Raw genomic sequence first — 19,742 nt, 5'->3', positions numbered from 1 at the left:
ATTGATAAATAATTGTTCTGCTTTTTTGTGAGTATTTTTACGAATCTTGGAAGTCAGAAAGAACAACAATTCACAAAAACTTTGCCGGAGTCTTTGTCGAGCATTTCCATGGTTTTACATCCTCTGCTCAAACCTAAAAAGCACATGGAAAAGTTAATGTTTTGTTCGCCAATGGACAAGAGAAAAAGACAGCATTTTGATTAAATATCATGTTGTAGGATATGGAAATTATGAATGTAATGAATTTACAAAAGTTGGTCCTTTTCTTTAAGATCTTTTCCAGACATTGTCACAGACGTCGAGGCTTAATTATTACGCTTTCTTCCTTACATTATAGAGGCTGAATGGTTAACACTAATTATTCATGAGATCTACTCTTAAATTTTATATATTTTTTTTTTTGCTTTACAATCTGTTCATATATCAATATATTGATATAGTCCAGTCCTCTTGACTAATGTGGGAAAGAGAAATAATACCAATGCCGCCCTGACAACACACTCATGACATATTTAGTATTTAAAAAAAACCATAGAATATTTTTTAAATAAAAAGAAAATTACTATATATATTTTTTTCCTCATTAAAAAGGAAACTGTCCTAATATGGCTGATCATGAAAACAAGATAATGTCTAATATTTCATTTTTTATTTTTTGTTGCGTCAAAGTGAATTACAATTAATGATCGAAATTCGCTGCTCTCTTACAGGGCAAATTGATTTTACATTTTTTGTGTATCATCTTGTAGCTTTTACTAATGTTTTACCAGTTACGAATACTATCCGTTTTTCTATTTACATCCTATCAGTGGTTGGACATTAATTTCAAAACCGTTAGAAACTGTCTAGAACTATAAAGTAACAAAAATTTAAAACAAATGTTTCTGATAATACTAGCCAAATGAATCTAGGGATTAAATTCACATCAATCTTCAGTTATTTTGAGACACGTACGTTGTCCCTCTATTTGAAGATAACGAGTTCTTAAACGCTCCTTCACTGTGGATGCTTTATTACCAGTATGTTGAAATATGGCAAGTTAAAACAACAAATGATTTATGAGATGTTAAAAAACCCAAAAACATAATATCTCTATTTTAGATAAACACAAGAGTACACTTATACATGTTCTAGTTCATGTGAATATGTAAAAGCTTTTAGAAATTTCCGCCCGTTAACACCGAAAAAGTTGTCTTCTTAATTTTTCATTATTATTATTGTTTTTAACCATTCTATTTCATTTTTTCCGGTCAAAGATCATGAAAAATTTTAGACTGAAGTCAAAGTTTCAGTATCTTACCAATTACCTATTGCTAGTAATCATAGATTGACACTTGAAATGCTTAGAAAGCAACACGATATGAAATTATTATAATTAATAACATTTTTCGAAATGTTTGCAAACATGCAGTTATTAAACATTTAAAATGTGTTCAAATTATACGTTAGTATATGACAGCTTCAGATTGTATTGAACCAGTCCGATATCAAGAATATCACTTTTATCTTGCCAGTAATGTCAATTTTAGACTTCAGGAACAAAGGAATTGAAATGTGTGCAACCCGGCGCGTGACAACCAGAGAAATGTAACAAAATATTATTGTTGCTACTTTTTTGTTTAAGAATTCATTCAATTTGTATTGTAACTGTTTTTCATGTAACAAATAAAATAATCATCTATCAATAAGCGAGTTCGCTTAGGTTTCCTTCCTAAAAGTCAAGCAATAATAAACAAATGCAACGAGGCCTACAACTGCCAATATAACACGCAGTTATTATAAGACTTTCCTAGGGCATATCCTGGCTATTAATTGTAGAACAACTAACAAAAAAATTCAAAAATACAAAATCAACCTCTCATCAACTAACTGCAGACTGGGTTTAAACGACAATTCTTTTTTCTACCACTGTGCCACAACAGCCAATATCAAGTCACCAATACACGGTCAGTCGAAAGTCATTAATATACTATCGAAGTCGTTAAAATACTATCAAGTCACCAAGACACAAAGAACAGGGACAGGTTTAAGAACTGAGTGGTCTAGCTAAAAATTCTGTTGCTTTACGAAACAGCTCAAATCCCTGATCTGTATGACTCCAACCGAGGAGTTTCACCAGAAGACTGTTTGAGTCGTTCACTGGCAGAAGACTGACTTGGGTGGCTATATATATATATATATATATATATATATATATATATATATATATATATATATATATATATATATATATATATATATATACCCAACAAGTTCTCACCGAGTGGTCTAATTATACAATTCTATTGGGTATACGCTTATCACTGATAAGTTTGAAACGAATGCACCTGATTGGTTAAACACATGATACATTCAGTCCGGAAGGAAAACCATTGCAATACTACAGGGTTAATTATGGCAAAAAAAAAAGAGAGTTGATTATCATGAAGAAACTTCAAGTCCTATTCTCTCCAAATCTGATGAAAAGGTGGTGTATAAATGATGCTGAAAACATTTCAGGAGATGGGTCTGAACCCAAAGGGAGATAATCTAACTGAACTGGATCAATAGATCAAAGACTTATATCAAAGGATGAACTGCAAGATGTCAAATCAAATGTTTCCCATTACGTTTATCAACAGAAAAACAAGTATAACCAGAACAAATTCAACGATATTATTACTGTATTTTTCAAATGTCAGAAACTTTTCTGGTGGTGACAATAGAAGGGAGACAGCTTATTATATATGGCGATGTGAAGTAAAGATGTTGTTGAAGGAGTCAGGCTACACAAGACAGCAGAAAGATTATGCAATCCGTCGATCATAAACAGGATCAGCAGCTCATATGGTTAGGTACTAAGGATATAACAAGCCATTAAAAGAAATTTAGAAACATTTGAAAGTGTTTATGAAAACGTTGATAATAAGGAACAATTTCTAGTAGAATTTTGCAGTGCGAAACAACGTGATGATAATGATGTTCCTGCATGGAGTAACAGACTATAGGAATTCATATGAGAATGCCTTAAGAAGGGAGTAGTGAGACACACAGAGATTAATAGCATGTTACATGTGATTTTCCGAATGGAATTACGAAATGGCCTGAAGGATATAAGCGGACATAAATACGACACTATAAAAGATTTCAACAAGTTACGAATTGCGCTACGGCAGCTGGAGAAAGATTATAAAAATCCAACAAAGCATATCACAGCAAAATCAGTCATCGCTTTAACTTAAATCTTAAAAGAGAAATTAAACAAATGGTACATCAGCTCTCAAATATATCAAAATACCTGGAAACAATAACATATAAAAAAAACCATAAATCGGGTAGTACCCATTTCCATTTCTGATATATAGCAATGGAATGCACTTGTACAACAGTCCATGATCGAACAGCTGAAGAAAGATAATGGTATATCAACAGACAGATTCCCTTACCACACCGTGGTTTATGTCATTTATTTGTTTAACACTCGGAGAAGAGAGCTTCGGAGGAATGACAATAGACTGGGTGTAGTCAAATCTACTAGACGAATTACTCTGCTACAAAATTTAGTCACTGAAGTTGGGGGTTATCATGACAAGGAGTTACCATACCAAAATACCGCTTTTTTACCACAGTCCTCTGTACTAGGATCAGATTACAGAGATGGTGATGCCGAGCAGGCCTTCAGACCTTATCACTTCAGGAATAATTGACCAGTTACAGTAAAACTATCCAATACTACAACAAGGACGCTCATAATTCCATCAGCAGGAGTCTCGTGTTATATCCAGCCTGTTACAATAGAACAGTGCAGCCAATACTTACTGAAGAGTCTTAAATGTTAACCTGTTCAAAGAGATTGACATCACAGAGAGTGGCCAATCAGAGGAACAGTTGGAGAAATGTATTTATTTTTGAAGTTTGCGGATATATTTAGCCAAGGATGCCATGCATGATGTAGGACACGTGGAAAGAGTAAAACACTGGACTGACTTATTACACGAGACACCATTCGAACAGCGGTATAAGAGGCCCAGCAGCCATGATGCCACGACGGCAGGTCAAATATAAGACAACTGCTTGATATTAGGGTTATCAGATATTCACATCCCCATATACATCTGTGGTTCTTGTGAGAAAGAAAAAGTCTTTGTGAGGATTATAGGCAACTGAACCAATTAGCTAAGAAGGAAAGTTACACATATCCACTGCAGAGGCAAAGGCTTATTAGATAGATCAGGATACTGATATAAAGAGAGTGATAGAGTATATACGAGCCAAATTGAATAAGAAACTTTCATGGAGAGATTTAGTACCTAACCCCTTATTGAGGAATTTTAATATTTTGCGGATGTTAGATGGATTTGTGCAGAGAAACAACAACAGATGAAGGAGTAAAGCATCAGTTAGTTTTACCCATTGCTCATGTACCAAATGTAATGGATGCTTTGCACAATGACATTGGTAATCCTTGGAAAGATGGAACCCTTTCACTCATGAAAGACAGGTTGTACTGGTCTGGAATATACAGCAATGTAGAGACATGAATCATCGATCGCGAGTGTGGGAGGAGGAACATGGTGCACTGGTGACAATATTCGCCTTAATCATTTTTTTTATTTTCAGCAGTTTAACAATGATTTCAGAATAAAAATGTCATTTATAATTAGTTAACTATATTGTATTATAATATATTGTATGTTTGTTTTTCATTGGTCGTTCCTCTTTGTGATTCACCTGTGGTCACTTTCCTATTTATAGTTGTTTATAGATTTGTTTAGGAGGGAAAACTCTTGTTAAGGAAGGCTCGCTCTGTCTTGTTTTCGATGTTTTTTGGAACTAGCTGTCAGAGGGGACGGACATGTTAGTTCCAGTTTAGAGTTTTTATTGTTGAGGCATTCAACATATTCAGCATCAGAAATGCCATACCAAACCCTATTGTTTTAGATGTTTTACCTTTGCACCTCATGGGAGGGTCAACAATAGAAATTTGTTTTTGGTGCATGCCGTGCGCAGATGAAACCTACAACCAACACTGGGGTAAGTTTTGATTCTTTCAATTCCACCGGTTTCACATTATTCGGGCTATGAAGTTGTCAGCTTTGCATTTTTTTCTGCAATGCTAGCTACATTCATACATGCATGAGGCACATTTCCATGTTTAAAGAATATTCAAAAAATGAAAACTAGAAATGTACCAATGAAATTAATACCCCCTCAAGGCTAATTTCAAATTAGATAAAAATTTAAATGAAGTAACTGAAATTTATAACTGAATCATAAAAGTTTGTGCCACATAAATTAAAAAAATATTGTAGAATTGTAAAATAAATTTTACAGTTAACGAAAAAATCAAAACTGTTAAAACTTCGCTGTAAATATATATGTAGTACATTTCTGTACCTGATTATTTTCTTTTTTCAATGTTTAATTTTTATAGAGAAGAAAAAAAAACACCCCTCCTTTTGAAATGAAATGAAAACAGCAAAGAAACCTCTTCTGTGGATAAAACTTTGAATATGTTTCTGAGTCTTGACAGATGCAATTAGTTGTGGGTTTTTTTCAAAATTTCCTCACTTTTTCTAAGGTACTATGCAACTCCATATCTTAGATAATTTATCCCATGTGACGATATGATTTCTTTGATGAGCTTGCATTTTGTCAACATGGATAAACTCGCAAAACATGATCATAATTTGCATACTTCTATTATTTGAATTGAAAAGGAGGATTTGATATTACAAACTATTTAAAAAATGCCAAAACACTATTATAATCATATCATATCAATGATTATGAATTTTATTTACACAATGCCTTAAAGGGTCACTGTATCAATTTATTTGACTACCTAATTTAAACACCTTCTAAGTGTCATATTTTAAAATAATTCATTTCTTTATTTATAATGATATAATTTATTTCCTTATAATAATAGAAACTTTTGGTTTCCATTGCCCATTTTAAAGATAATCAATTTTTCCTAAACATATGCTCCATCTAAACCATGGCTCAGATAATGGCCCCCTTGGGACAAATGAATTCAGCTACACTTTATTAGCTCCTAAGAATTTATCATTTATCAAAAATTACGCATTGTGAGTTGATAGAATACTTATAAAACATAGATTTATTTATGAATTAAAGATAAAAAAAATGTTAATCTGGATGTATTAATATAAATATATATTTAAGTGTTTATTAATAATATCTGTAAGGATTACCTCTCTTACTTTTTATCAGTAGTGTACAATATATAGGATGAGGTAAATGAAAGGGTGATATTTTTATAAATTCAGTATATTTTTTTTTTTTTTTTATAATTTATTTATTTTTTGAAATACAAGCATACACATAATTACACCCTCAAAAACCACACACAAACACACCAACTCACACACTCGCCATCATATTTTAAATAATAAATTTTTTTAATTGCGCTAAGCAGTGGTTACTTGCTTGAAAAAAAAAAGTAATAACAGATAACAACAAAAAACAAAAAAGTCAGGAAAAGAAAAAAATTGTTGTAAAGTTCATAATACACAAGAAAGAAAAAACAAAACATAAAACAAATAAGAGACACAGAGAAAAGTTATTAGTCAAATATTTCTTTCCAACTATCCCACTGTTTTTCAAATTTATGCACTTTAGAACTTTGAATTGCAGCATATCTTTCAACATTATATTTTATCTTTAAATGACCAAGAAAACCAATTAGTGTTGGCACCTTGTTCAACATCAGACAAGAAAATAAGTATTGTTTCATAGATAGAATAATATAATTAATAACTTTGTTATGACATGTTAATGGAGCTTCACCGAACATGATATTTAATACATTAAACCCAATCCTTTCAGAAGTCTTTCTGTAAATATGAAGACTCAGGTCACTCCACAGAGTATGTATAATATCACAAGAAAAAAAAACATGGACTATGGTTTCTACATTTTTCTTACAAAATCCACAGCTGTCTAAAGACTTGATATTAATTTTTTTAAGGTAATATCCAACTGGAAGAATTCTGTGTAAAATTCTAAACTGTAACCACTGAACAGAAGAATCATGAGTTGTTTTAAAACAAATCTTAAAAACATCATTTACTGAAATATCATCAACACCATATGGAATATTAGTTCTGTCCTCCATTTATTTATAGCAGTTGGTACATCATCTTTCTCATTCAAATAGTTGTAAATAATTTTGGTACATTTTTCTGATATTAAAACAGGTTGCAAAAAAACTGGCATACATGGATTAGGAATTCTTTTTACAGAACTCCTGTCAATAGATAATAGTTTCAAATATTTAAAAATTGATGTTGTAATGCTATTATATTGCATAATACATATGTCATTGAGGTTATATATGCGTTTAAATACATCAAAGCTAAAACATTACAATCCTCATCAAGAAAATCTTGCACTACCTTTACCCCACTTTTATACCAGGATTTATAAAAGATTGTTTTGTTGGCTACTTTTATCTTGGAATTATACCATACTGGAACATTTAAAATGTTGTCTTTAATGGTTGGGTGGTTATTAATAGTTTTTATATAACATGACCAAGAATAGAGAACATCTTTCCAAAAAGCATTGTTTTCTTTATGTAGACATTCCAATACAAAAGTGTCTCCAAAATCATATAATTTCTGTAAAAAATCATGTCCATTGATGGTGTAAAAAATATCCATCCAAGGTTTATATGATTTTGTTAACCTTTTTATCCATGAACATTTAAGGGCTGTAATAAAGTTGTTTATATCCACCATTTTTATACCCCCTGAAAAATAATCTTGTGTTATAATTGATCTCTTAACTTTATCTACCTTAGATTTCCACAAAAATTCAAAGATACATTTATATAGGTATAAAATTGTCTCCCTTTTTGGAGTAGGCAGTGAAATAAATAAATGGTTTAATTTTGGGATAAGCAAACTTTTAATAACAGTAACTCTGCCAATAGGAGTAAGAATTCTTCTTTTCCACTGTTCAATGAGTGCAGAAATTTTTGGGATTTGAAGCCCAAAATTAATATCTATAATTTCTTTAAGATCAACTGAAAACTGAATACCTAAAAGATTAAAGGTTGTAGATCCCCAATCCAATTTCCATCTTGTATGATGATAGACTTGATCAGAAAATTTTTTGGAACCAATCCAAATTATTTTTGTCTTACAAGTATTTATCTTCAAGCCAGAAAAACTGGAATAAAAATTAATTGTATCTAAAGCTGCAAAAAGAGATTTAGGTGAACCATCAAGGACTAGTGAAGTGTCATCTGCATATTGTGATATTTTGTGTTCTTTGTTATTTATACAAATACCCTTTATGTCCTTGTTTTGCTTAATCAGCATTGCAAGGATCTCAGCACATAAGATAAATAAATATGGAGCAACAGGGTCTCCTTGTCTACAACCCCTCTGTATATCAAATTGTTTTGATAAAAAGCCACTCTGTAATATAGTGGCCGTAAAATTAGTGTTTAAAATCTTTATCCACTGTATAATATTGTCTCCAAAACCAAAAAACTCTAGAACTTTATATATAAAAGACCAAGACATTGAGTCAAGGCTTTTTCAAAATCTATAAGAACTAAAAGACCTGGAATATTTTTAAATTCAGTATAAGACATTATATCATAGATAAATCTAGTGTTTTCCCCTATGTATCTACCCTTTAGAAAGCCAGACTGTGTATCTGATATCAGCGAGTCTAGGACTTTTTTTATTCTCAAGCTTATACATCCTGAAATAATTTTATACAATACATTTAAAAGAGTAATTGGTCGCCAATTTTTTAAAAATTGTCTAGGCTTATCACCTTTTGGTAAGCATGAAATAACACCAAGTCTTTGTGAGATGGGGAGCTCCTTTTTGAAGAAAATACAATTAATTGCTCTTACAACAAAATGTTTTAAATCTTTCCAAAAAAATTTTAAAAATTCAGCAGTATATCCATCGCTTCCAGGAGATTTGTTGTTTTTCATATGTTTTATTACAGTAAGTACCTCTGCTTCCACAATGTCTTTATCTAAACTTTTGGCCACCTGCTTTTCTAACTTAGGTGAGTTGTAGTTATAGATAATATTCTCCAAATCTACATTGACTAAATTTGCATCATTGCATGAATATAGATTTTCATAATAATTTTTTACATTGTCTAATATTTCTGATTGGTCATATACCATTCCTGTACCATCCACTTCAATTTTTTTTATAGTTTTGTTTAAAAAATTACGGGATTCTAAATTACAAAAATATTTCGAAGGTTTTTCACCTTCTTCTAACCAAAGAGCACGTGATCTTATCATATGACCTTGTAATTTTTCTTTGCGAAGATTTTCTAAAGCATTTTTTTTTTCATCCAACAATTCAATGTCAATAGAATTATTTAACTCCAGAGCCTCAATTTCCTGTAGCAATAATTTTTCTCTATTGTCTTTTTCCTTTTTCTTATATGCCGAATAAGATATAGTAACCCCCCTTATTTCCATCATTAATACTTCCAAATATAAACTTTCATCAATACCATTTTTACACTGAAAATCGCAACTTCCTATGTTTTCTAAATATTGACTACTTACAGAATGAATAGTTTCTTTGACCTTTGATACATACTCTTTATCAGTCAAAAGACTATTATTAAATTTCCAAAGACCACGTCCTCTCTTAAAGGGATTAAATTTAATTTCAAGTAAAACAATAGAATGGTCTGACCTGTACCCTGGCTTTATTACACAATTCTCAACTAAATTGGACAAGCTATTAGAAATCAAAAAATAATCAAGACGGCCTTGCTTTAATGGATTTTTTTTACGCCAAGTATAAGCTTTTTTATCTGGATGCAAAACTCTATAGTAATCAAGGAGTTGTAAATCCTCCATGACTTCTAAAACTTTACAACGAGCCTTAGGGTTATTTATATTACAATAATTATGGGAATCCTGTAAAGGATTTAACACTAAATTAAAATCACCACATAATATATAGTATTCGTTGTCGAATTCTAAAAATATATCTCTAATATTTTCATAAAATTGAGGGTTATCTGAATTTGGGCCATATATGTTTATGAGGGTTACCCTGTTATCTTCAATGGACAAATCTAAAGCAAGTAAATTACCCCCACTGTCCCTCTTTTCACCATGGATTTTAAACTCAAAATTGTTGTTAAAAAAAATACAAACACCCCTTGAATTTGACATGTAAGAATTAAAATAACATTTATATCCCCACTGAGATTCAATGAATGGTTCATTATCCGGAATAAAATGTGTATCTTGAAAACAAATTATTGAATATTGTTTTTGTTTGTAATAATTAATAACATCTTTACGTTTACTGAGAGTTGCAAGCCCTTGACAGTTCACAGTAGCTATTGTTATGTTATCTGGTTGTGGCATTGGAAAAAATAATGTAAAAAGCAATATAGAATGACAGAGTAGAGAATATTTTCGAAGGTTTTGTGAACCTCTGGCAGTTCATCATAGCTACCTGTATTAAAATATTGTCAGTCGATGGCATAAGCTTGTGAACACGAACACAAAAACAGCATAAAAATAAAACAAAGTAATAAACAAATGGATAGTTTTCTATAAGCAAGCAACCACTTACCAGCCCCTGGTTAAACCCAAATACACACGCACCTGATCTTACATTCACACACTCATTCATTGTTTTTAGAGTATTTCGAGTCCGAAGATTTTTCCATTGTAATACCATGCACTTTGGATTCGATCGTCATTTTTTAATTCGCGCAGAAGTTCGGAATTCATTTGTGTGATATGGTCAAACATGAGGAATCTTTTTTTCACCTCTTCCTTTGATCTGTTCTTAATTATCTTTACCTTTACTTCCAAGTTCCTGAATTTAGCGATGACTGGCCTCGTTTTTCCTTGTGCACCCGGGATCCTGTGTATCTCCAGTATATCCGATGGGTCGATGGTCACGCCCGCCGCCTCTCGCATAATAGAACACAGATCCTCCCGTAGGTTTTCCTGCCTTTGCTCCTTCCAGCCCAGAAATTTGATGTTATTCTTTTGGGAGTACTGTTGATTGTTGTTGGCAAGTGTGAGGGCAGTTTCCGTCATGGCCTGGTACCGCTTCAAACTGTCCTTCAATGTTCTCAATTCCTTTAGCTGGTCGTGGAATTTCTCTCGCAAAGCCGTTAAATCCATGTTCACGCCATCAGCGATATCTTTTGTATGCGATTCAAATTCTTTTGTCTTGCTGTCGATCTTGTTTTCGAATTCAGTTTTGACCTGTACCGTTACGCTTTCTGTGAGTTCTTGTGTTAAAGTTGCCTTTACTTCCTCAACAATTTCCTTCTTGATCTCGCTCTTTATTTCTGACACAATTTTGGTTACGATGTCTTTAATATCTGCGTTTTTCACCATTGATTCTCGGATTTCGGTCAAACTAGCATGTATAAGTTTCAGTTCATTTGACATATCTGTACCTAGGGTAGGTGTTGAAGGCTCGGTGTCTGAGCTGCTCGTCCGTTGTTGTTTTGACGGCCTTTTATCCGACACTAGAGAACTTTTCACGGACGGCGGTGCCGATTGCAAATTTAAACTCAGATGTTGCTGTACCAACCTTTTGTCTGCTACTTTACTGATACGGTCAGCTGGAAGTTTTTCGTTTTTCTTGTCTATCTTATCCTGCTTTTGTTTACCATCCATTTTCCGACAGTTCGGTGAGCGAGAACTCACGGTGATTTTTCACTTCACAAAAGAAACAAAGTCAAAAACTCTACAAATACTCACAGTACGGTCACAGAATTTTATAAACCATATAGGACACTGCTTCTTCTTCAGTTTGAAATTTTTTGGAAGCTATTTAACGCTTTTAAGTGACAAAATTTAAAAAATTTGCGGAGCACTCAAATTTCCCTCACTCTACCACCATCACGTGACCGGAAGTCAATATATTTTGTTTGATCTGAATTAAACTTGCAGATGCACATCTTTGGATGGTGTTCGTCACATGTACAAATTTTCAGACTATGCCATGCAGTAGTAAAAGTTTCTATAGAGGGGACAAAATTGTGTCTACAAACAGACAGACAGATGGACAGGCTTTTCAAATACCCCCCTCAAACTTTGATTGGGGGGGGGGGCATAATAAGATTTGCAACAGATATAAATCCAGTTTCCTTCCTCATATTTTAATATTTATTAGATTCTTCGTATTCTTCCCTTTCCATAAACAGAAAATTCTACAAACACAACAATTTTTATACTGATTTTAATGATTCGATTTACATTTTAAAATGTTCTGAAATTGAAGTTGACAATATAAAATAAAACAGTATACAAAAATGAATCAAATTTAAATCGTTTAATCAATATACATGTAAAATTCTTGTTTATAAGAGAAAAAAATAAGAATTTCAAATTAAAAGAAAATGAATTTTGTACCTGCATGCTAATAAAAAAATTTTATATAATTGCTTGAGTTTGTTTTTCTAGGAATTACCCAGTAATCTTTACTTGAAAATAAAGGGTCATTTTCTTCCAACAAAAGACGACAATTAAATCACAATGTAGCACAGAAAATTACAGTTTTTTGACCAGATAGCATAATATTAACAATTACTTTCAAAGTAAAAATCTATACATGCTTAAAATAATGCTTTCATCATGATACCTAAATCATATGATGATAATAAGCACTACCATTACACAGCACTGTACAGTTTCATTAAAACATTTGATTTCTTTTCAGAGTGAAGATCTGATTTAATGACGTTTTTATATTAAAAATGAGTGGAAAAATGCAAATACAGAAATCCTGCCCGCGATGAGTTAAAAATTAACAATAAACTGACATGTTAAAATTTGCCATTTATAAGTTTTTTGTTTCTTAACATACATTTATTTATTTTTCTATAAAAATAACAATTACATATATGTACATGTACTACTTGTACATCAGAAAGTTTCAGTGCTAATATACACCCTAAATTGATTATTATTAAGCAAACTTTACAATCCTGTTAGAGATGAAACAAGCATATGCAGCCCTGAAAAGCCCAATCACATCGAAATGTATGGGAAATTGTAGGCTGTCTTATGAACAGGCATTTTGATGCTGGATAATTAAAATACATATAACAATTTATACAAAATACACATGACAAGGCTATAGTAAACCAAATGTTACAGATCAAAGCATATTTTATACGCTTAACAACTTGTATAACAAACAGAATAAAATCAATCTAAACATAAGGAAGGCTCTTGAGTCAAAATTTATGTTTTTTTTATAACAAACAACTTAAGAATAATGTGAAAACATGCATTTTCGATTCAGCAAAATGGCAGAAAAGTGGCTTATAAGATTGACCAACCATCAGATTTTGTTGGAGACAGCAATTTCATCTAATAGACACAAGAGCTTTCCTTGATAATCTATAATGTTCAATGTATTATTATATACAAAAACAGAAAAGTTTTTTTGTAGTAAACAGGTGGGACTTGAAAAAATCCCCTGAAAAAAGTACAACGTCCATCAAGAGATCTAAAATCCTCTTTCTTTCTGGCAACAAAAGTTCAACAACAATCTGCTCTCATACCTCAGCCCTGTTTTCTATTATTGAGATTTAAACAGCTGCATCTGAATGTAGCTATTGATGCGGGGCTCGTAGTAACTGTATCGAGCATTGCTCAATCCACGCACATCCCGCTTGGCAATGACTGTAAGAAAACATAAGGATGTAGTATGTGCAACGTCAAGTCTTCATCAAGAAAATGATTTCATTCATCATTATCATTTTACTAGAATTTAACCCAATATGCTTTCAGTGCTTTGTAAATGTAAATGTATCATCAACATTGGTGAATTACTGTAAACCAACTTTATATGAATGCAAGATAATTTAGCTAAGTTCATGAAAGCCTCCTCAGTGCAAATGTTAGAACTGTGAACCTAGTACCTTGGTGTCTTTTGTATTTGTTTTAGGCCGTATTCATAGCTATTGGCTTTGTTGTGGAAATAGTTTACTAGTAAATCACAAAATAAAGTTTGGTTTACAGTGTATATAATAAGAACAGTATTTATACATACAGTGGTCTCCGACCATTTTCTCCATTGTGTAGGTCTGGAAGTACAGGCACTCCTTCTCAATGTAGCGACCCAGGAACGAAATGTCCTTCAGAGCTGGCAAGGTCACACGATACTGTTTCCTGAGAACGTCAGCCCTGGGCATGTAGTAACCAGTCTAAAAGAGACCATTTACCCAATTCACACAGAGAGTAATTATTGAGTAAATCTGGTTATCTGGTTTAAATGGGTTAAAAATTTCATAGACATTTGGAAATTTGTGTTGGCATGCAGCACTTGTAAATAAGAAAACCATTACTGCCTGTTACATTTTAATTCATTCTCTTTCACTCCTTTTTTGCATGTTTGCAAAGTAATGATAATGCATTATAAATACAGCACATTTGATTTAAAACTGGAATGGGGGTAAGGGAGCTTAGGATAGTAAACTTACAGCGAACTTCTGGATGAGATCAATCCAATCCTTGGGAGGGGTAACTTTCACTCTATCCAACTTCATGATGTAGCAAGACCTTTTGTCATAATCCACAATAGCTGTGTAATTCTGGAAATAAAAAAACCCAAACAACTGCAACAACTCTTATTGACCTAAAAACAACTGCATTTCCATGCATTTTTTATTCATATCAATGTCAAAATGCTTCAATCCTCTGAGAATAATACCTTCTGGAAGTCATGGAGAATCATGGTGTCACGGAAATCCTTGAAACTTGGCATGTGGATCCTCTCCACCTGGTCGTCAATGACCTGCACGTCTTCCGAGAGGTCATAGTGCATCATCTGGGGCCGGTGGTGGCGGTGGTGCTTGTGGGGCTTGTTCAGCACCGGTTCTTCCGTCTTGTCCTTGCTCCACTGCTGGTCCAACTGCTGATTGGAGAGGAAGTACGGGTCCTTTGGAGCATCAGGTCTGATGTCATTGTCCATCATGGTGGACTGGTAGTCATACTGGAGGTCAGCCCGGAATCCACACTGTCCGCGGATTATCTGAGGGAGGAGAAATCGTTTGTTGATCAATAGAGTTTGAACTACTATTTCCAAGTGCTGAGATATTTTAGCACTTTACAGGCCTTATATTAATAATTCAAAAACTGATGACACTAGTTACTGATTGAGATCATTCTATCCTATATTGCTACTTGTGCCTCACTCTCAACTTTAAAATAGGTACAAAATTTCTATAATCATAATGTTTGTAGTGAGTCACATTTTGCCAAACATGTTTACTTCATATTTGCAATTTCATTTGTCAAAATATGAACCAATATCATTGGAATGAGCAATAACATTTAAAAAATTGAATTTTTTCTAAATCAATCACTGTAGCTTTAATTAATATTTTAAAAAGGGAAATGGGTACCTTAAAATAAACTTCCAGTGTAAATAAATATTTTAATTGTGAAAGAGATTAATGAATTTGAAAATTTGTACATAGTAATTCTGCACACAAGATTTTCCCAAAGCCATATTACAAATCAAAGCAACATATACCAGTACATGTGCCAAGTTTCCTGTTAAGCAGGTAATGATGTTATATTTTTAGTTCATTCAAACAGCGAGTCATCCACACATGATATTTTATCATTAATATTCCCCTTATAAACACATCCTTGCTAATTCTCCTAAAACTAATATGCGCTTCCTAAGAGCAGCATCAGTCTCGCCTACGTATAATTAGTCTGGGGCTGACGCTCTTCTACTGACAGACCAGTACAATGTAAAAACCTAAGCATTAGAGCTACGCTTTATCAATTAGTTTTCCTCTTTATAAGTGCAGCAAATGATAAAGAATATACAAGCAGGAAGATGACTAGTCTAGCTGTCTCAGTGGTGTAAAATAACAGGATGCTGATCATATCTCCTGTATTACATTTTAAAATTCTATCTTTTGCATGAAAGGACAATGTCTTATTTTTTTGTTTACTGTCAGAAAAAATATTGATAGCAAACATGTATATTGACAAGGCAAATCCCTGTGTATGCTTATCAAGTACATTATTTATAATGCTGAATTCATTTGCATTATGTAGCTCATTAAAACAATTAAATCTCTCAGTGTCACTAAAGGTTAATGAAATTAAAATTGTAAACAAAAAGCACTTCCTCATTTTAGTGGACTTAATTAGAAAGTACAATATTTTGTGTTGTTTACTCAAGGATTCAATTACAATTTTACACAATCATACAATGAACTGTAGTTTAGATTTTGCATGATTCCTTTTCTTGACCAGGCTGTTATAGCCAATTTAACATTATACAGAATTTTTCTGGATTGAGTTTGAATTTTAGAATATTCCAGATTTCCGGATTCGCTTTTGTTATATGGATTTTTCGCAGGGCACGAGCAGTTTAGATTTTTCCTCGTCCCTGTGCTGGTCTTGTGCTGAATACCATATTTTACCATGTTTACTATGTTTGTTTCTACGAGAGAAAACTTCTACGTTGTTAATCACATCACGTGTCGTCACATCAAGTCACATCACATGTTGTTACATCAGATTATATCAGCCTTTCAATGATTAAATAAAGATGTGCATTAGCAACAAGTTGCCTCTCCATTGATGGTAGTCAGTACACATGCCATGCATGTAATTTTAATCAAAATAAATTATCTTTTAAGTTCATTGCCACCTGTATTATATTTCATGAAACTCGTGCACTATTCTGTATAAATAGGAACATTTTATTAGGAAGAAGATAAAGCTTTTGAGGCATAGCAAATTCTTAAAATAGCCTTTATCAAGGCTCACTGTGCAGGAAAACAGCTGTTCTACATCTGATGCAATTTATGTCTGTATACACATAAACATGAATATAGATAATGATTTAGCAATGCGAGTTCTAAGCACAATAATAATTTTTTATTGTTAAAATAATAAATGCATGGCAAATATCAATTTTTCATAAATGTGTACTAAGATGCATTTTCCTGTTAATTAATCTATTGATCCAAAAAAGTAAACAGCCAAGAGAATGTGTGAAGCTCTGGAGCAAGCATTGTAGATTTTCTAATTAAAATTAGCAACTCATATTGTGAAAGAGACTCCATGTTTAATTTAATATTCATAACTTATATTGTACTTACTCCTTCTTGTCTCTACAAAATATACAGATAGTTTTTATATTTTAACATTTTAAGCATTAGTTAAAAGTTAAGCATTAAAATTAAAAGCCTGTGAAAACTGAGATATATGTGCATTTATGAACGGCTACAACTTGTGGCATATTGGGTAGGTGGGGGTTTGGTTTTTGTTTTCTTTTTAGGGGTGGGATGGGGTGAGAGTGGGGGGGGGGGGAGGCACTTAATACTTCATGTATTCAATAAGTTATTAGTTTGACTTTTGAGGTATTTTCCATTTTATTCTTTCATTTACCATTTTACCTCATTGGACACACTTTAACTGGGCAATTTTAAAGCTGATCATTAATAAAGCAGTTACGTTTACTCTGACATTTCATAAATTTTTAATCCTAGGGATGAAAATAACATTATAACGATCTTAACACTGAATACAAAGTATTTCATTTGTTAGATAAACAAATTATGCAAAACTTATAAACTGAATGATTCTCATCATATCCTTGTGTTGGTCATATGAATAATAGGAAGATTTAACCACTTGTTATTTCAACGAAATGTATCCTTCTAGATCTGTTTTTGATTTCAAGGAAATACAATTATCCCTCTTGATCTGTTTTTTACTGAATCTTCAGTGCTGATATTGAGATATTAAAGTACATGTACATGCATGATGTAGCCGTATTGTATAGTTTACTTGCAGTGTTCAGTTGAACAATACATGCGTAATAGTTAAGAAAGCTTGATCAGTTAATTTTCTCTCACTTGCAACTTAACTTAATGTCTTGTGGTTATGCTTGCTAGACAGTGACCAATATTGATAGGTATTTATTGATAAGGGATAGGCATTTTGCTGTCTGAACAACATCAAATGATGTTATTTGTCTCAGCAATGGAAAGATCTCTGTACGCACCTTGTGTGAGAGTCGTTTATACAGAAGAACTCCGCCTGTTATACCCGCCGCTAGAACCAGAATGGCCACCAATATCAGGAACAGGTTGAGCCAGGCCCGGGAGTGACGCCTGGGGGGTGGGGCAACATCAACCTCTACATGGGTGTCAGGAACTTCTGAATCAGCCTGTGTACATACATAAAAGAACAAACATTATGGAAGGGACAGAACATGGCATCCTTGCACTTAATATTTACCCTCCTTTCCAGTCTATGAAAGCCAAAGAAAAATTGTCAAAATGGGTTATTCAGTTTTGGACATAATATTAATAATTGAATATCAATTTAAAGTGCAATAAAATGAAAGTTTTTTTTTCAAATTGGTTAATCAATAAATACATTTCTTCCAAACACCAGGGCTGCGTTTTACAAAAGAACTTACGACTTACGACCAAATTAATAAATGCTAAATAATCACCAACTAATCAATGATTAATTCTTTTGCCTGGAAAATATAATTATGGAAATTGAAATATTTATAAACAAGTGGTTTTATGTCAATTTTGTTTTCCTAAAGATCATTTTACGAGACTGTAAATATTTAAGACTTTATCGTAAACAGCAAAAAAAATTGTTTACCAAAATTGTTTCATTTAAAGAAAATAAATGAACATTTACAGCAATGTAAATTAATATTCCATTGGGATCTCATTTGGGTGTTTGTTCTTAACTTGTATAATGTGGAGATAAATAACTTTATATGTATAATGACACTTATCAATAGGTTGATAATTGTTAAATTGTATTAAAAAAAATCACAACAAAGAGAAACTGATTTGTTGCGTAATTAAAGTCAAGAGGCTACCGTCAGTGATGGAAATCATATCAACATCAGACACAACTTGAAAATTAAGCATATATCTTAATACATGTCAGAGAAAAACTAGAAAACTTAAAAGCGTTGCTGCTGCTAATCAATTAAAAATCTTAAACCATGTCGGACGGCAGGAAACCTAAGTGACTTAGTAAGTCATCTGGTACAAAACGAGCTAGTATAATAAAAGTCTTTAAAAAATCACATGAAGATACATACCACAACGGCTGCAAGAAGTTTTTGTTCCAAAATATCCTTCTTTTCATTCTTTTCTTGGTTGTTTACTTTGTAAATCGTCATTTTTGCCCGCTCTGTTTATGAGGAGTTTGTTGTCAAAATGGCGTCTAAAAGAAACTATTCATCTATTTATAGATTTCGAGGAACGGTAACTCCAACGCATAATTTTTCTTATACAGGGAAAGAAATGAATATGTCATTATATTATGATGATATAAATTCCTGCGGTCGACAGGCGCTTTTAATTGGTCAAATCATTGTCCCTTGGTACATTCCATAATGTAATTTTCATTTTACCAAAGAAGTTTATTTCAGGTGAAAGGATTCAAAGGCAATTTAATAAAAAATAACGATATGGGCCTATATTTTTTAGAGAAAGCCGCATCCCGTGGAGAGGGAACGGATAAAACGATATAGGATGCATGTATATGTCACGACGAACAGTGATTAATAATATCCACTACAATCATTATAAACGAATGCATATTTCATGGTAAATACATGCAACTGGCACGTTTGAAAGTAGGGGTGTGGAGGGGACAGACTGAAAACAAAAATTCTTGACAAGCCCCAAATTAAGAGGAAAAATTCGCAAATCATGAAATGAAAACCCTAATGAGAGAG

General features: G+C 32.6%; 2 protein-coding genes across 3 annotated transcripts; both read right to left on the bottom strand.

Moving 5' to 3' along the window:
- Nucleotide 1: 1 nt before the first annotated feature.
- On the bottom strand, nucleotides 2-11,860 carry LOC128181365 (uncharacterized). Its single transcript, XM_052849739.1, has 2 exons — nucleotides 10,823-11,860; nucleotides 2-133 (listed from the first exon to the last, which is right to left on the bottom strand). The coding sequence occupies exons 1-2, from the start codon at nucleotides 11,654-11,656 to the stop codon at nucleotides 128-130; spliced, it is 840 nt and encodes a 279-aa protein (XP_052705699.1). The 5' UTR covers nucleotides 11,657-11,860; the 3' UTR covers nucleotides 2-127.
- Nucleotides 11,861-12,413: 553 nt separating this feature from the next.
- LOC128180942 (integral membrane protein 2B-like) lies at nucleotides 12,414-19,258 on the bottom strand. 2 transcript variants are annotated; one of them, XM_052849153.1, is made up of 7 exons: nucleotides 19,101-19,258; nucleotides 18,030-18,194; nucleotides 17,122-17,133; nucleotides 14,703-15,023; nucleotides 14,473-14,583; nucleotides 14,043-14,196; nucleotides 12,414-13,672 (listed from the first exon to the last, which is right to left on the bottom strand). In XM_052849153.1, exons 1-7 carry the CDS (start codon nucleotides 19,179-19,181, stop codon nucleotides 13,569-13,571), a joined length of 948 nt encoding a protein of 315 aa, XP_052705113.1. In that variant the 5' UTR covers nucleotides 19,182-19,258; the 3' UTR covers nucleotides 12,414-13,568. The 2 variants fall into 2 exon arrangements, with proteins under 2 accessions (XP_052705113.1, XP_052705114.1); XM_052849154.1 differs by lacking the exon at nucleotides 17,122-17,133.
- Between the last annotated feature and the right edge of the window lie 484 nt (nucleotides 19,259-19,742).

This window comes from Crassostrea angulata, chromosome 4 (genome assembly GCF_025612915.1).
Source record: "Crassostrea angulata isolate pt1a10 chromosome 4, ASM2561291v2, whole genome shotgun sequence".
In the NCBI taxonomy this organism is placed as follows: domain Eukaryota; kingdom Metazoa; phylum Mollusca; class Bivalvia; order Ostreida; family Ostreidae; genus Magallana; species Magallana angulata.
This window is presented reverse-complemented; position numbering and strand designations above follow the sequence as displayed.